At 35.9% G+C, this 16105-nt stretch overlaps 2 protein-coding genes across 2 annotated transcripts in view; both read left to right on the top strand.

Annotated features, from left to right (window-relative positions):
• The first annotated feature begins 1504 nt into the window (after window positions 1-1504).
• On the top strand, window positions 1505-5978 carry LOC121427181 (dopamine receptor 4-like). The gene has a single exon (XM_041623447.1). The coding sequence runs from the start codon at window positions 1533-1535 to the stop codon at window positions 2769-2771; it is 1239 nt and encodes a 412-aa protein (XP_041479381.1). The 5' UTR covers window positions 1505-1532; the 3' UTR covers window positions 2772-5978.
• Window positions 5979-8307: 2329 nt separating this feature from the next.
• The window catches only part of LOC121427682 (mesenchyme-specific cell surface glycoprotein-like), a 42605-nt gene continuing 34807 nt past the window's right edge, over window positions 8308-16105 (top strand). Inside the window, exon 1 of the mRNA XM_041624202.1 lies at window positions 8308-8398. The gene's annotated coding sequence lies outside the window, so the exon portion shown is untranslated. The remainder of the gene's footprint in view (window positions 8399-16105) is intronic.

Below are 16105 nucleotides of genomic sequence, written 5' to 3'. Positions count from 1 at the left end.
TAATGCTTCTTTAAGGCCTGGTTACACCGCCCGAGCGTTGTTGGAACGGTCGTGGAGCGGTGGGGAGAGAGGGTCGAATTTCGCTCACAAAATTTTGGAAAAAATCGAAAACTTCAATCGAACCCCCCCAAAAAAAAACAATCGAAATGGTGAACGGTAGCGAGCGGTGATGATTTTTTTTTCTCTCCGCTCCACGACCGCTCCAACAACACTCGGGCGGTGTGACCAGGCCTTTACACAGGACTTTGAAGAGACAATTACAGATATATCAAAATAGAAATTTGAATAGGGAGATAGACAAATCAAACGATAGACATAATTATAGATAAATTTATAGATATAGGCCAATATATGAACAGTTAAAATGCCGTTTAAAATTGAATATATACATGTAGTAACGCTATTTCCTATGTGAACAGATAGATACACAGAAAAATAGATAAACAAATAGATGGATAGATAAGTAGACAGATATATACATAGATAAACAATCAGACAAAGACAGATACATATACAGATAGAAAGAAAGATATATATCATAAAAGATAGATAACCACGTCACAAATGAAGGAGTGAAGGCAAATGAAGGCGAGTGAAAGGGGATGATTTCAATACCCCTCCGAACAATATTTTAATGACAGAGTATTTCTAAAGCGCCAAATTCACATTGCTCAAGGCATGTTCATATGATGTTCACAAACTCGTTATCCAAACATGATGGTAGCGTTTCACGAAAAAAAAATTGTCAACGATTTTCACTGATAGATGTTATAAGCTACTACAAACCATTACACGTGATTGCCCGAGGGTCAATCTTTTCATGAGATGCTTCCAATGTGCATACGGTAACACCTCCATAATTTCCCTTAATTAAAGGTCAAGACCACCCCAGAAAAACACTGATTTGAATAAATAGAGAAAAAAATAAAGTGAGCATAGCGCAGAAAAGTTCATCAAAATCGGATGCTGAATAAGAAAGTTATTACATTTTAAAGTTTCGCTTATTTTTCACAAAACAGTGATATGCACAACTCGGTTACTCAGTTGATGTCCATCACTCACCATTTCTTTTGTTTTTTATTATTTGAATTATATAATTTTTCAGTTCTTACAGATATGACAACAATGCTTTTGATGATGAAACTGATGATGACTTGTAATGATTGAAAAAAACAAAAGATAAAGATTAAAAGTGATGATAATTTCAACGAAAAAGGAATGATAAAATATAACGGCTCCTAGCCAAAGGCTCGGAAATAAAGGTGATGTATACAGTTACATCCTGATCTGTGTATCTTAATTCATTTGTACAAATTAATCACAAGACAACCTATATCATGTTCATGTGGTTTTTTTTTCATCAAGATGTGTTCGACTTCATATAAATGATATTAAAATCAACGTTAGGGAAAATATTCAGGTGACTCTTCCATTATGCAAGGAGACTCAGGAATTCAGTTTCACTTTCATTTTTTTTTAAATAAAAACATTAATTTGCAGGATAGCCTCCGATGTGAAGGGAATACGTCAATATGAGGCACATCATGTGGATACCCGGGCTCATCCTTCTGAGCGGAATTAGTTCATTCGAGGCCAGTGGAAGAGACACCTTCACAACATTCAACGATTCCACACAAGGTGCAACAATGTTTCCCTCAACTGATGGCAACGTCTACCAATATGATCACAGTATACCCTCAGATTCTACCTTGTCGGATGGAACACTGACCTTAATAACAGAGATGATGACTACCATGGAAGCAGAATCTGCACTGATCGATACCATGGGCGATCGGGCCATTGGTTGGTCCTGGTACCCTGTCACGTGGTCATGGTGGACCATAATGCAGCTGGTTTCCGCCATTGCCGGTATCCTCGGTAACGGCCTTGTGATACTGGTCCTCTTCCAGCGGAGAAAGAAGAGTCGTTCAACGGATACCTTGGTGAGTGCACTGGCCGTAGCTGACTTCCTGACATCCGTTGTGATTCTCCCGGTTCCTCAAGCGGCCACATTTCCCTCTACATTCCTTGGCGAGTTCTACTGCAGGGTTCTGTCTTTGAACGGCCTGATGTGGTTCTTCGTCCTTGGTTCAATCTACACGTTAGTGGCCATTTCCATCGAACGATACATAGCTATTATCTATCCTATATATTTCAAACGTGCCGTCACTCGCCGCAGGATTTCCGTAGCCATTGTTCTCATCTGGGTCGTCACAATCCTCTGCAGCATATTTGTATATTTCATCTTCAAGGTGGATGGCACTTCCGGTCGTTGCGTCCTGAACCATCCCATCCCCGAGGGCTTCTACATATCGGGTGCCTTCTTGTTTGTAATCCGCCTGGTCTTTCCGACAACCACCATGTTGGTGACCCAGGTCATTATTGCCAGAAAGCTTTACCACCAATCGCTTCTCTTTAGGAAAGATGATGAATCGACGTTCCACACCAAAGCCAGACGTCGCGTCGTCAAAACCATGGCAATTGTCATTACGATCTACATCATCTGCTGGAGTCCAAGCCAAACAGCGTTTATTTTATTCAGTTTTGGCGTGTTACCACGGTCATTTCGAGGTACCAGTTGGTACTACATAACCAATACCATGGGGTTCTTTAACTCCTGTTTGAATCCTATTATCTATGCGGCACGCTTTAAAGAGTTTCGTGTGGCTGTGAAGCAGATGATAACCTGCCAGTCGGCCAACAGAGCCCCGATATTTGATCAGGAAACTCCGAGCACGCCCGGAAAGACTGACACGGCTCAACAAGCTTAGAGAAGTGGAAGAATACGCATCCGGACGATTTTAGCAGCGTATGTTGATACCAAAATACCCACTTGATATATACCCACTTTTTATTATATTACCTAACAAATTAATACACCGATGCGTATAATCTTTGAATCACATGTAATAAATTATATCACATTAATGAAATTATGGACTAACAAAAATAACAATTTTAATGCGATTTTTTTCAAATGACTTTTATTAGTATCAGTGTTAATTGTTTAAAATATACATGACATAAGCAATCTGTTTACTAATATGTTTACTAATCTAGACCTGTTAATGAACAAATTAACATTTTCATGGGGATGGAAGTGAAATCTAAAGTAACATCAAAATGTTATATTTTACCTCGTTGGCATGATTTTGTTTTTATAGTAGGCCAAATGCTTAATCGTTTTTCCTCGCATTTTGAAGAACTATTGCTGAAATCGATAACCACTGAAATAAGCAGATGCTTGATAAAAGTGTTCATCAGGTTTAACTTTCACACATGTTTTCGGTTAAGATCGCATTAACGTGACTACCAACGAACATAGAGGACGTCAACACTTTGTGCAGCCAGAGTTATTAATAGATAATGTTTTAATGTTTATTATTTCACTAATCTAATCTGTTTGCAGCTTTGCAGCTTGTGTTGCTGCCACGAACCTAATTAAAACAGGAAGGCAAAAGATATTCGTTCGACCCAATACATTCGATTTTTTTTCAATTTAAAATTGCTGATTGACAAAAGTGTATAAATATGATTGGAAATCTAACACTGATTCTACAAGTTCTAGGGATGGTAACTACTGAAATTCCTGTGCCCAAATTGGGAAGATATATCAATGACTTTGGAAATATTTTTTGACTGGTGGAAGAATTAAGGCTATTTTACTATTTCAGTAAATAAATTTGATCCCGTCATAGTTATCTTCTTAAATGGTGATTTGTTTTTAAAACGAACTGGCTACAATACCATTTTCTGGTCAGATATGGAATGTCAGATATATATCCTATCCAATGGTAGTAAACATTCAACCCTCTAATTTCACGCTTATTTTACCACACGAGTCTATGGAGAAATTTTTGCGCGCGTGGCACCTTGATATCAAAAGGAAATGCGAGCTCAAACAAAGGCAAACGTTAAGCAAACTGCAAATACGGTTTTCTTCAGTTGGATAAAAACCTTGCTCCTACTTTCTACTTGTCTAGCATTCGCCTTTGGATTCAACAATAACAGGCGCCCGCCATTGTTGGCTAAGAAATAGGTTTTGTTCTCAATTAATGTATTAAGTTGTGGAATGGAAAAAAAACCCTCTTATGCACAATGCTAGCTTAATTTTCTTAAGTGCAATAAAGTACAGTACAGTAAAGTATTTAAAATATTTCAACAGTCTTCTGTGTAATGATTTTGTGCGTGATAGAAAATATTATTTGAAGCATGAAAATAAGATTTATGATCTTATGTTTACATAATGTCTTTACAAAGTATACAAAAACATATACGGCAAAGCTTTCACTGTATGTATAATTTTTCACATATGAGCTTGCTTATCTAATGTATATATTGACAATTAAATTTAACACGTTTCTTATTATTCTTATGTAAATACATATTCTATTCTATATACAACATTTAATAAGCAAAAATAAATTTGTTTAGGAAATGAATTAGATTTTTTTAACAAGTTTTCTCAAATTCTACAAAAAAGTAGTATGTTTACGCTTATATTATGTCAATAGTGAAAAATGCGTGATAAAGTGAGTAATACAGAACATCGAAATATACAGTATATGATCTAATATTACAAAAGGAATTCGGTGTGTACATAAAATCATTATTGGGTAATATTTTTACAAAGCGTCCTTATATATATTAAGATTTTATACATGTACATATTATATTAAGACGTTAAAAATAGAAAAACACCTTACTTGTTGTGACGTTTCGCTAATTATCAACATGACCAACGCTCACTGCTTCAGTATTTTATCTATGTTATCTATAATGTATTATTTATCGAATTATCGATGTTCATTAACAATTTTTACTGGTTCAGTGATTTGTCTATCGTATGATTATTCGTCGAATTAACAGTGTTTACTCCTTCAGTAATTTGTCTATAATTTATGTGATCTTTATATCGCATTATTATTCGTCGAATTAAAAATGTTCACTGCTTCATTGATTTGTCTATATATATGATCTTTATATCGTATTATTATTCGTCGAATTAGTACTGCTTCAGTAGTTTGTCTATATATGATCTTTATATTATTCGTCGAATAAAAAATGTTTACTGCTTCAGTGATTTGTCTATATATGATCTTTATATCGAATTATTATTCGTCGAATTAACAAAGTTCATTGCTTCAGTGACTTGTCAATATAATGATCTATATATCGCATTATTATTATTAGTCGAATTAACGAATGTTTACTGCTTCAGTAATTTGTTTATATGATCTTTATATCGTATTATTCGTGGAATTAACAATGTTTACCGCTTCAATAATTAGTCTATACTTATATCGTATTGTTATTGGTCACATTAACAATGTTCACTGCTTCAGTGATTTGTCTATATATTATGATCTTTATATCGTATTATTCGTCAAATTAACAATTCTTATTGCTTCAGTGATTTCTTTATATCGTATCATTATTTGTCGAATTAACAATGTACTGCTTCAACAATTTGTCTATATATGATTTTTATATCCATGATATCGTAGTATTATTCGTAGAATCACCTGTTGATTACTTCAGTGATTTGTCTTTATATGACCTTTATATCGTATTATTATTCGTCGAATTATCATTTGTCTATATTATAAACTTTATATCGTATTTTCATTCATCGAGTTGTCAGATCTGATAACTTGTCAAACGAAAAGGATGATGAAATGCTCCCCTGATTTCTCATCCATTAAGTCATGGACATGGAGTATTCTCATTTCGGAAAATTAGCCTTACTGCGCATGAATAAGGGGAAGAGCGCAGCGCTAAGGGAGGAGAGAAGATCTCTTCCTGAGCGCTGCGCATCCGTTGTGAAATCTTTGGCTCCCTGTTTTCAGGTCCATGCTGTGTTCAATTCTTTAAAGCATACTGGACGTTCTTAGCATTTTTGTAACCAGAAACAGGATGAGTACCTTAAGGCCTGGTCACACCGCCCGAGCGTTATTGGAGCGGTCGTGGAGCGGTAGGGAGAGAGGGTCGAATTTCGCTCACACAATTTGGGGAAAAAAAATCGAAAACAAAATAAAAACAATCGAAATCGAAAATGGTGAACGGTAGCGAGCGGTGATAATTTGTTCTCTCCGCTCCACGACCGCTCCAACAACGCTCGGGCTGTGTTAAGTAAACGATAATTGATGCGAGCGCAAAGCGTGAACCAAAATTTTGTCATTTTCTAACCTGGAATGTATTATGTTTTACTTTCAAAAGGGTATATCATTTTGAAAAAAGTTTTATTTTTTTTTTTTGGGGGGGGGAGGGGGGGGGGTGTAAAGGCCCCTGCCCCTGTTTTCGCCGCCCCTGGAATGGATCCAATGATACATTATCGTCTGGGTAATTTGAAACAGACATACTTTATCAAATTTACTATGTTAATAAACTCGATGTATTGAGCATTTTTAGTATCTGACATAAAATAATAAACTAGGTATAACTGTTTTCATAACGGTATTGTCAAAGTTTCTAAATTTTAGAGTCTTCTCAATGAATTAGAGATTTATACGGGGCTTAGAAATTGTTTATTTATGTCATCAATACGGTTTTCCAAAACTTTCCTCTACGTTGTGCACGATACGCTGACAAAACGGCATTATATGACAGGTTTTTTTTATGGAACAACCGAGTAAAAACCTATTCTGGAAGTCGCCCTCTACGGTACCATAAGATACATTCAACTACAATGTTGAAGACCATACACATATTCATGCTATGTTTCCAGAAATAAAAAAAAAGAAATTGAATATACAGAAAACTACTAGAATCATCAGGAGGGTCTATTTATGCACTCTCAAACCCCCCAAAAAACTATGGTGCGAATTGAAACCTTTTTGTCCTAAACTTGGAACCCTCGATAAAAAGGGTCCCCTAAAAGGTTCTTTACGCGATCAAGAGTCTTAGTCTATACAGAACCTAAAAAGCTTTCAAAGAGGTTGTTTAAGGTAAATTAGAGGCTTTTATGGATTCTTGAAGGTTCCAAATACGGGGCAAGCATAGAACCCCCTAAGAACCCCCTTTCTAAGAGTGTGGCGTAACATTAGCATGGCCACGATTCACTGTAACCCAAGCCCCCAGGATTAAGATAATCATCATGGTTCAAAATCGTTAAATACCTTTTTAACGACGCAAGATGACATGATTATGGTTATAAAAATTATTTTTCAATTAATGTATTTCATTAATTTCATCAAAAATATGTTATTTTCCAATAAATGTGTTTCATTCAATTCATAGAAAATATTCACCTAGCAAAATATTGAAAATAATCACATCACAAACGAGTAAAGGAAGATCGAAAAGGCTTAGTCACTTACCCTGGTGTGCGCCCTGACTCGGCAAAACTGGAGAACTGCAAATATCTTAATGAAAATGACATCTACCTTTAAATAAGTTATTTCAAGAACATCATATAGGTCTAAAGGACGGAAATCTTGAGATGCTAAAAGGAAATGAACATTCATTGGAGGAAGGAGCGAAAGAAGTGAAAGAATCGTAGACATAATTTGGAATGAAACCCTTAAAGATAAAAGAAAGTAGTTGCAGTAAACACTGATTTCACGAGAAAGTGTGCGAAACCAAGCTTAATTGTTACTATATCATCGAGGATATAGATCTGGTACAGTTACATAAACTGACATTTGTGAAATCTTGAAATCTACGCTGAAAAATGTTCACACTGAAGATCACCAACACAGATAATCGCACCTAGGACAGTGTATTATGTCGGTTCGACGCTTGACCGAATCCTGTGCTTATTTGCTAATTTCTCAGCAAATTATTACACAATTTCTTCCAGAACCCTTTGGCACATATTTTTCATTCGTACAAACAGACACTTTGGTGGTCATTTCATTGGATTCTGTACGAACTCATTTTAAAATCGTTACCACAACTGGAATTTATCTTTAAAATCAGTTTTGTATATAGCCTGCATGGAATCATGTGTTTATGTCCTTCTCTTCAGTTCTCTTTATTCTTTCTTTCTTTCTTTCTTTCTTTCTTTCTTTCTCAATTTCGCTTCCACCCTTGATAATTGGCTGTGTGCCTTACTCCTCTGCCCCCCGTATGCATATTCCACTGTCACTTTGAATTTTCGTCTACAGCCTTTGCTACTTGTTCGCCCAGTTTCTTCTGTTTGCTATTTTTATTCGAATTCATTTGTGCCAAATTCCCCGTACTTCCCCCGTAAAATGTTCCTTAAATTTCGAATAAACATCAGTCCGGCACGAATGCATCAGCGGCGCATGCGCGGACAGAGTTTCGATAATGACGTCGATCGGTACCGGTTACTAACAGCCGAAGTTCCGGTCCGTCCATTAGATGCCATCTGAACATGCATGCAAAGAAGTCAACTGTAGTGTGAGGACATAAGCCATCGGTCAAGTGATTATAGGTAAGTTAGTTAATAACATTGCCACTATCAAATAACTACATAATATTATTTATCATGTTCATAGAAAGATTATGCTATTTTCAGCAATTCTTATAGGTTAACAAGAAATACAGTACATGTTGGATGTAGACCGTACTATAAATCATTTCAACCGATGTCATCTGTGCGTTTAAAAGAGTCCTTATAAAATCTGAATGGGTCTTTGTACTCGTTTTTAATCATGTTTCGGAAGTTTCGGAACGATTGTGTGGATTCTTTCATGACTATACACGAGAACTATTATTTGAATTTAACAATATAAAGTTGTAGCAGTGTACAATTTAATGACTCCTAGCCCCCTTTGCCACTTTCACCATGCAATTGCTGTTTATAAAAGACAATACGGGCCCGAGCATCGATCCTTTAGGTACACCGTGGTTAATGATTAGTGGACTGGAATGGGATTGTCTTATTGCTACATTTTGTTTTCTACTTAACAAGACAATTTTTTTTTAAATTCAGTGATAGCATGTTTGTCAACGCATAATGTTACAGTATTGAATAAAAACCAGATGTACAAAGTTGTATCAAAGAAAAATCGATCTCTCCATGTATCCATATGTTTTGCTAAGAGTCGCTCAAATATCCGGCGCTGAAGGATGATTTTACTAACATTGCTGTTAATAATAAGGTTTTGAACGCTTAATAGAGAAAGAAGGTATGCAATCATCTCTTCGGGATATTTCTTAGAATCTCTCCTTAATCAACTGGTTGATCCTATTTTATTTTGGCTTGTTAAGTTCTCCACCTCCCTTTATTTTCCCGCCTCTTTTCTGGCATGGAATTTGTGTCACAGTCACACCGGCAAACCGGCTCCAGACCGATCAAAGCTATTACGTTATATCCGATCACACACCATCGGTCGGTTTGGAGTGGGTCATGGTGATGTGACCGAGCACACTGATCATATTCAAACACGATAATACAGACACATCCGCCTTACACGCACGTATACAGCTTCAAGCTCTTCTTACGACATTTTACCTGGATTATGTAATGCATATGTCAATGTAAACACTCAATGATAAGTTATCAAGTCAGGGATACCTAAGGAAAGCCGAGCCTTATGGACAAAAGTTTATATAATAAGACATGCGCGAATCCAGCATGTCCAGAGTCAGACTGCTTTTTATGGGGCACAAATCTGAAAATGTTGACAGGCGAAAAATAAAATAAATGAATAAAAAAATAACATGAAAAATAAATTAAAAAAGGTCATGGGTTCAAAACGGTGACCATTTCATTTCGCCCTCTGGAAATTTTGAAAAGTAGAAATAAAGAGACCCACAAACATTCCTCTCTCATTTCATGCGGTGTTCAGTTAATGTGCAATTTACCTACTGCTCAATTAGATTTTCATATTTTTCACATTCTGTCCCCTAAATGAATGAACACAAGATTCACGTTTATAGGGCATTGCTAGAGAGTAGAGACTGACTTCATGTACTTCCAATTCTAAAATAAGTACGAAATTCTAACACAAATCATTTGATTAGATGCAAATTTAAAGTTGATTTGAGTTCAATTACAATTCAACTTTCTTGCAACGCCAAATTAAGCGTGATGGGGAGGGGTTCAACCTGATAGGCTATATCAACTTCTGCTCATCATGCACCTCACACATATGAAAAAAAAATCATTGTTTGAAATAATAATTCTGAACCTATCGATCTAATCTGCTTAAATGACCGAGGAAAGACAAAACTGTTTCAAGCAATGCTTACATTTCAATTATTTCGCGAATCCAAGAAGTTTTCAGGGCAGGAGAGCTTGCCTCATAACTTTCAGTTTGTTTCAACACTCTGTAATCATTGGTAATGTTTTTATTTTCAGGCTTCTGTTTTCTTTGTCCATTTCTGGGATCCCTCCACATACAGCCCCTTTAGATTTATGATCCTTTTGCCACATTCGAAAGAAACCAGTGAAAACGAATTCGTTTCATGAATTACAGAGTCATAATAAAGGGCATAAATGGACTTAGTATTTTTGAACCTTTTAAACTCTGCATGATCGTGATAACTATTTCTTGTACCGTAAAGTCAAATCGTTCTTGCTCAATCACTTGTGATTTTTTTTATTTTGTAGGTTATACACAGCAAAAACTGTGGTGTTAACCGGTGTACTTAGAGGATCACACCAGTAATTTTACACTGGTGTTAAATTGGTGGTGTTAGTTTTACACCTATAGGTGTTATTACAACACCTTTTGTTGTTACAATTGCACTCTGGTGTTATCTTTAATCTCTAGGGTGTAATTTTAACACATCAGGTGTGGTCCTCTATTAACACCAATTGGTGTCAGTTTTAACACCGCAGTTTTTACAGTGTATCAGACTGGAGGGAAGAAGTAAAGCTTCTTAAAAATATCACTTATGTAGTCTTTTAATCAGTTTCAGTTTTCAGTTTTATTTTTTTCTCATTTCCAACAAAACAGTAGACAAAATCTATCTTCAATACAGTTATAATAATTGAAATGTAATAAAGAAACATATAACACAATATATATATTCATCTAAATTATACATTTGAAACTTTATATGGAATATGGAATATTTGTGGCTGAAAAATAACATGCTGGAAATGGAGAGGTCCACTGTAAAGCTGCGCTTGTAAATCGTGGACCCCTCAAAACAAATTAGTCATTAATATTAAATTACATGATTAAAATAATGATAGTGGCCAAAAGAGGGAAGAAAAATGTGAAATATTATTTAGGCATCGTATGTACTATATATATCAACAGGTTTATGATAAACTGGTAATTGCAACTATCTTCGAAATTTCATTGTTTGAACGATTTGTACTTTGAAGCCCATTTATTATGATCGTAATTTATTTGTTAACTGCAAATTGTCTCAAAGAAAGAATAATGGATTGTAAAAAGTTTAAAAATGATTTATCACCCGAATATAACAAACAAAAGAAATATCATAAATAAACAGATCGTCTTTATCCTTTGAATGAACCCAAGTGGAATTCACCATTGGGGCCTAGATATCGTGTCATTAAAACTTAATAAAATTATTCAGTAAAACTAATACTGCGCAACGATGTAACGTTGCTAATTCGTCATGTAGACACATGGAGAAAAATGATGATAGAAATGTGCGGGGCCAGGTTAAAACGACAGAGGTAAAAATGGCAGAGAAAATAATGGCAGAGGTAAAAGTAGCAGAGGTAGTAAAGGCAAAAGCAAAATGTCAGAGGTGAAAAATATAACCGAGATTTGTGTCAAATCTCTACATTTGAGCATGACAACCTAATCTCCAGGGGTGCTGCTTATGGTGTAAAAAAATACCAAAAACCACCCCCGCTTCCAAGGGTTATTATGATCATCAAGGCGTTTATATTAAATATCATATTCGATGCAGTGGTAAAGGTCCAGGGTCTTCTTTTATTGAAACAATCTGAACCAGACTCTCGATCGACCCCAAATGGGTTTACAAGGCAAAACACGATCATTGTTGAGTTTTCATAAGTTACAAATCTATATAGTGCCCGGGAATCAATGCTTATTGACGACATACAAATAAGGAAAAAATAATTATCTAGTGTTGTGGCCCAGCATAGGCGGCGGAAGCGGGGGGGGGGGGGACGTTTCCCCTCTAAATTTGAGGAGGGGGGGACGTTCCCCCCTTAATTTGTTGTCGATGACCTTTTTTTTTTTTTTGATTGTCAATTTATTTTCCTACGTCCCCCCTAAAATTTTTGGGTTGAGAACTTTTTTTTTTTTTTTTTTTTTTGCATGTCAAAAATTTTTGGCTGTCCCCTCCTAAAATTTTTGTCTTCCGCCGCCAATGTGGCCCAGTGGATTGGTTTTTGGACTTTGATACAGAGGGTCGTGGGTTCGAATCCCATCCATGGCGTAATTTCATTCAGCAAGAAATTTATCCACATTGTGCTGCACTCTACCCAGGTGAGGTGAATGGGTACCCGGTAGGAAGAAATTCCTCAAAAGCTCGAGCGCCCGATCTAGGTAGCCGTGCTATAAAAGCCGGGGTAATAGTAGCAGGCCTCGCTGGGAGAACAGTCTTCGGAACTGAAGTGGCTACCCTGAGTAAATATGCCGCTATTATTATTAATATTATTAAGAATTTGATGCTTATATTGAGACATGGAATATCTTACTGTGTAATGTTCGAAATCATCGTACGAATACTTGTGTTCAAATCTGTGATAATGCTATCATCCTTCTTAGAAATAAAAGCAAATTAATATCTAGTCGTAATGACGTCATAGCAGTCGTACGATTAGCTACAATTTGAATCTAATTTTGCATTTACTCCACAATAAAGGCGTGCAATCTTACAAAATGGTTATATTAGTATACTTTCAATTAATTTTAACCTCAAATAAAATGATATGTTCCATTCACATTTTCAGAAAATGAGCAAAATGCGCGGCGATTTGTTCCAAAATCGGATCGCGAACAGTCGTAAGATGTGGGGAGCCTTTAGCTTTCACATCTTTATTATTGTGGAAGAGCCGTGGTGTAGTGGTTCTGACTCTCGCCTTGTAAACAGAGGGTCGTGTGTTCGAATCCCACCGCGGTCGAGCGTCCTTTGGAAAGGCGTTAATCCACACTTTGCCACTCTCGACCCAGGTGCTAAATGGGTACCCGGTAGGATGCAAAAGATATTGTATGTTTGATTTTGCCAGCGCCATAATGTGGCGGCGATGAATGCAATTAATGCTCCCCAGGGAGTGGAAATTGTGCACTTTTCGTGCTTGATTGAAATGAATCCAATGACCGGGGTAATAATATGCTGTAACGCGCTTTGGGCCATTCTGGGAAAAGCGCTTTATAAAAATTGGCTATTATTCTCTATGTATTTTCCCCTCCCCAAACCCCCTTTGTCCCCCACCTCTCTCATGTCTAACCTTCCTCCTTTTTTTAGTCCAGTAAAAACCTTCATACCTGGTAAAGTTATTTACGAATTCGTTGGAGGTGTACCGTGAGTGCTTTTAGAATTAAACCAACTAATTTATCAAACGATATATGTGTTTTTCATTCAATTCGTCAGACGCAAAATGAAGCTACACCGTTCTCATACATGTTTTTTCTGTCTGGCTGGTTCTTTTGATCCAAAACTTTGCCAGTTTTACCGATACAGTTCAGTAGACAGCTCCATATCCCATGTGCATGACCTGGAAAAATTGTTGAGGGCAAGGTTTTTTTTTCGTTGATTTGTGTTCTAGATGGTTTTGAAGGAAATTTAACTTGGTTGCCACCTTGGGCATTTTTTTTGAATTAGCATAATCATTAGTTACTTTACTTTTATATAATATGCTAAAAATCTTAAACCAAAATGACTAAAAACACAAATAATACCATTTTTCTTAAGTTTCTTGTGACGAGGAATTCAATCATAATCTTAGTTTTTATTTCAAGTAAAGCAGTCATTGTAATCACGTAATTAGCACAATGAGCATAAGCATAAGTGTATACCCTTTTGTAAATGGATATACAGAAAAGACCTTAACATAGATAATACAGCCCTATGGTTTTCTAGGACGAGGAATTTATTTATGGCAATGATTAACCAATTAACAAAATTATATGCATGTGCAATATATATATTTCTTTGTAATTATACAGTGCGTATCAAAAAAAAGTTTACACTTACAAAAAATCCTGTAAAATTATTCATTTGTAATATCTTGAAGATTTTTCCATATTTTAACATTGGTACAGGACCATTTAAGCAAGTAGACCTTAATCATGAAAAACACGTTGAACTTAGCTAATAAAATTGATTTGAAGATATCTTTATCTTTTTTAACTTGTTACATGGCCCAAAACACTTCGAAGAGTGCATTGCCCCCACCCCTCCCCCTCACACCAAGACCATCGTGATGGTATTTGCTTTGCAGTGGGCTGTGATCCACATGAAATGGCTTAGGCTTGATTTCCATTTTGTTTATCACTGTCAAGGCTGGGAAAAGTCTGGAGAAGCAAGTATTAAATGAAAAATGAAATATAAACCCACATTAAATGATACAAACTTAGTGAAACTAATGCTGGAGATGTCTGATATAAACTTTTGGTCAGATTTAGTTATGCCCTCAGATCCAGCTGGCACAAAAAGGGTAAAGGTTGTGCTTAATAAGTGTTGAAATTTCAATTTTGGTGGCAAAATTGTTCTAAAATGCTTTAATGTATACGTTTTATTTCAATTGACTAATAGTGCAAGGGAAATGTATGAGAAATGTTTCGCAGGATAAGTTTGATTTCGCCCTTTCCCCTCGACACAGCGTGAAAACGGGCATTTCTGCGCAAACAGATTTCTGCGAGCTTTACAAAAATGGACAGTACTTACTCAAGTGTAACATTCTGTCAAAACGTTTACTTTCATATGATAGATGAGACCCAATCCCAGGAATATATGTGCAAAAAATTACCTACATGTTGTATATTTTTTCATTCTCAGGGCTTTTTCAAAGTGTAAACTTTTTTTGATACGCACTGTATATTCACAAAACCTTTAAACATTTATTATACAGGTATTATAAGATTTAATATGACAATGACTTCATTTATAACACTGGTTTTCCTTTTCAGTTAACTCAACCACCGTAATTGATATAATTACCATCATGCACTAATTAATATTTTTGTGTGTGCAATACGCTGAAGCAGATTTCTTTGTCACTGTATTATCCGGAAAGCCAGAAAACATTAATGATACAGTTCTTCTAAAGTTTTCCATGACGAGGAATTCACTTATGACACTTATCTTGCATTGTAATCCATGTATTCATCATAATAAACATAATTACCACAATATAACGCGCCAATTAGGCATATGAAAATCCATACTATCTGAAAATCCATAATTTATTGTTCGAAATAGACATGAAATGAAATACTCCGAAAATTTGCTTTGCCCAATTGATCGTGGGCCCGGCAGCCACTGTGCAGCGCCAGATCGACGAGGCTCTATCCCTTTAATCGTTGAACGCCAAACAGGGTAGCAGCAACTCCCATCTTTTAACGTCTTTTGGTCTGACGCGGCCGGTGTTGAACCCCCGACCTCCCGGTTGTGAGACGGACGCTGTACCAACTGAGCCAACACACCGGAAATAAAATTGCACACATATGTGTGCAATATCAAGATTTCTTTGTCACTATTTTACTGAGTAAACCCAAGAAAATGAATAATAGATTTTCTGTGGTAAAGAATTAATTTATCACACCAATTTTACTGTCTAATCTAATTCATTATCGTAATTGACATAATATATAATAAATATGTTTACATTATATACACAACAAAAAAAGTAAGTCCCCCCTTAAACAAACATCAATAATTTCCAAACCAATGCGAGTTTTTAATATATTTTTACATGAGCATGTAGGTAATTTTATAAGCTACCCTATGAGTAAATGTTATGGACGTATCTTACGTCATGCTTGAGTGAGCACCGTCAGAAGGCAAAAATGTCACTTTTCAAAAGTCACGAGCCAAATATCATGACTTTGATTCCATTTCATTGGAACTTATTCCACATTCTCATCACAAAAAATAGTCAGAAGGCTTATAAAAGGTACTTTCTAAAGGACGACACAACTTTTTTGGCTAAATTTCATGGTTGAATAAACACAAGTCAAAATTTGCTATAATTGGTTATTTTACACGTTTCTATCAATAAAAATGATCGAATATG

Source organism: Lytechinus variegatus, chromosome 14 (genome assembly GCF_018143015.1).
Source record: "Lytechinus variegatus isolate NC3 chromosome 14, Lvar_3.0, whole genome shotgun sequence".
Taxonomy (NCBI): domain Eukaryota; kingdom Metazoa; phylum Echinodermata; class Echinoidea; order Temnopleuroida; family Toxopneustidae; genus Lytechinus; species Lytechinus variegatus.
The sequence above is the reverse complement of the archived record's forward strand: the minus strand, read 5'-3'. Positions and strand labels throughout refer to the sequence as shown.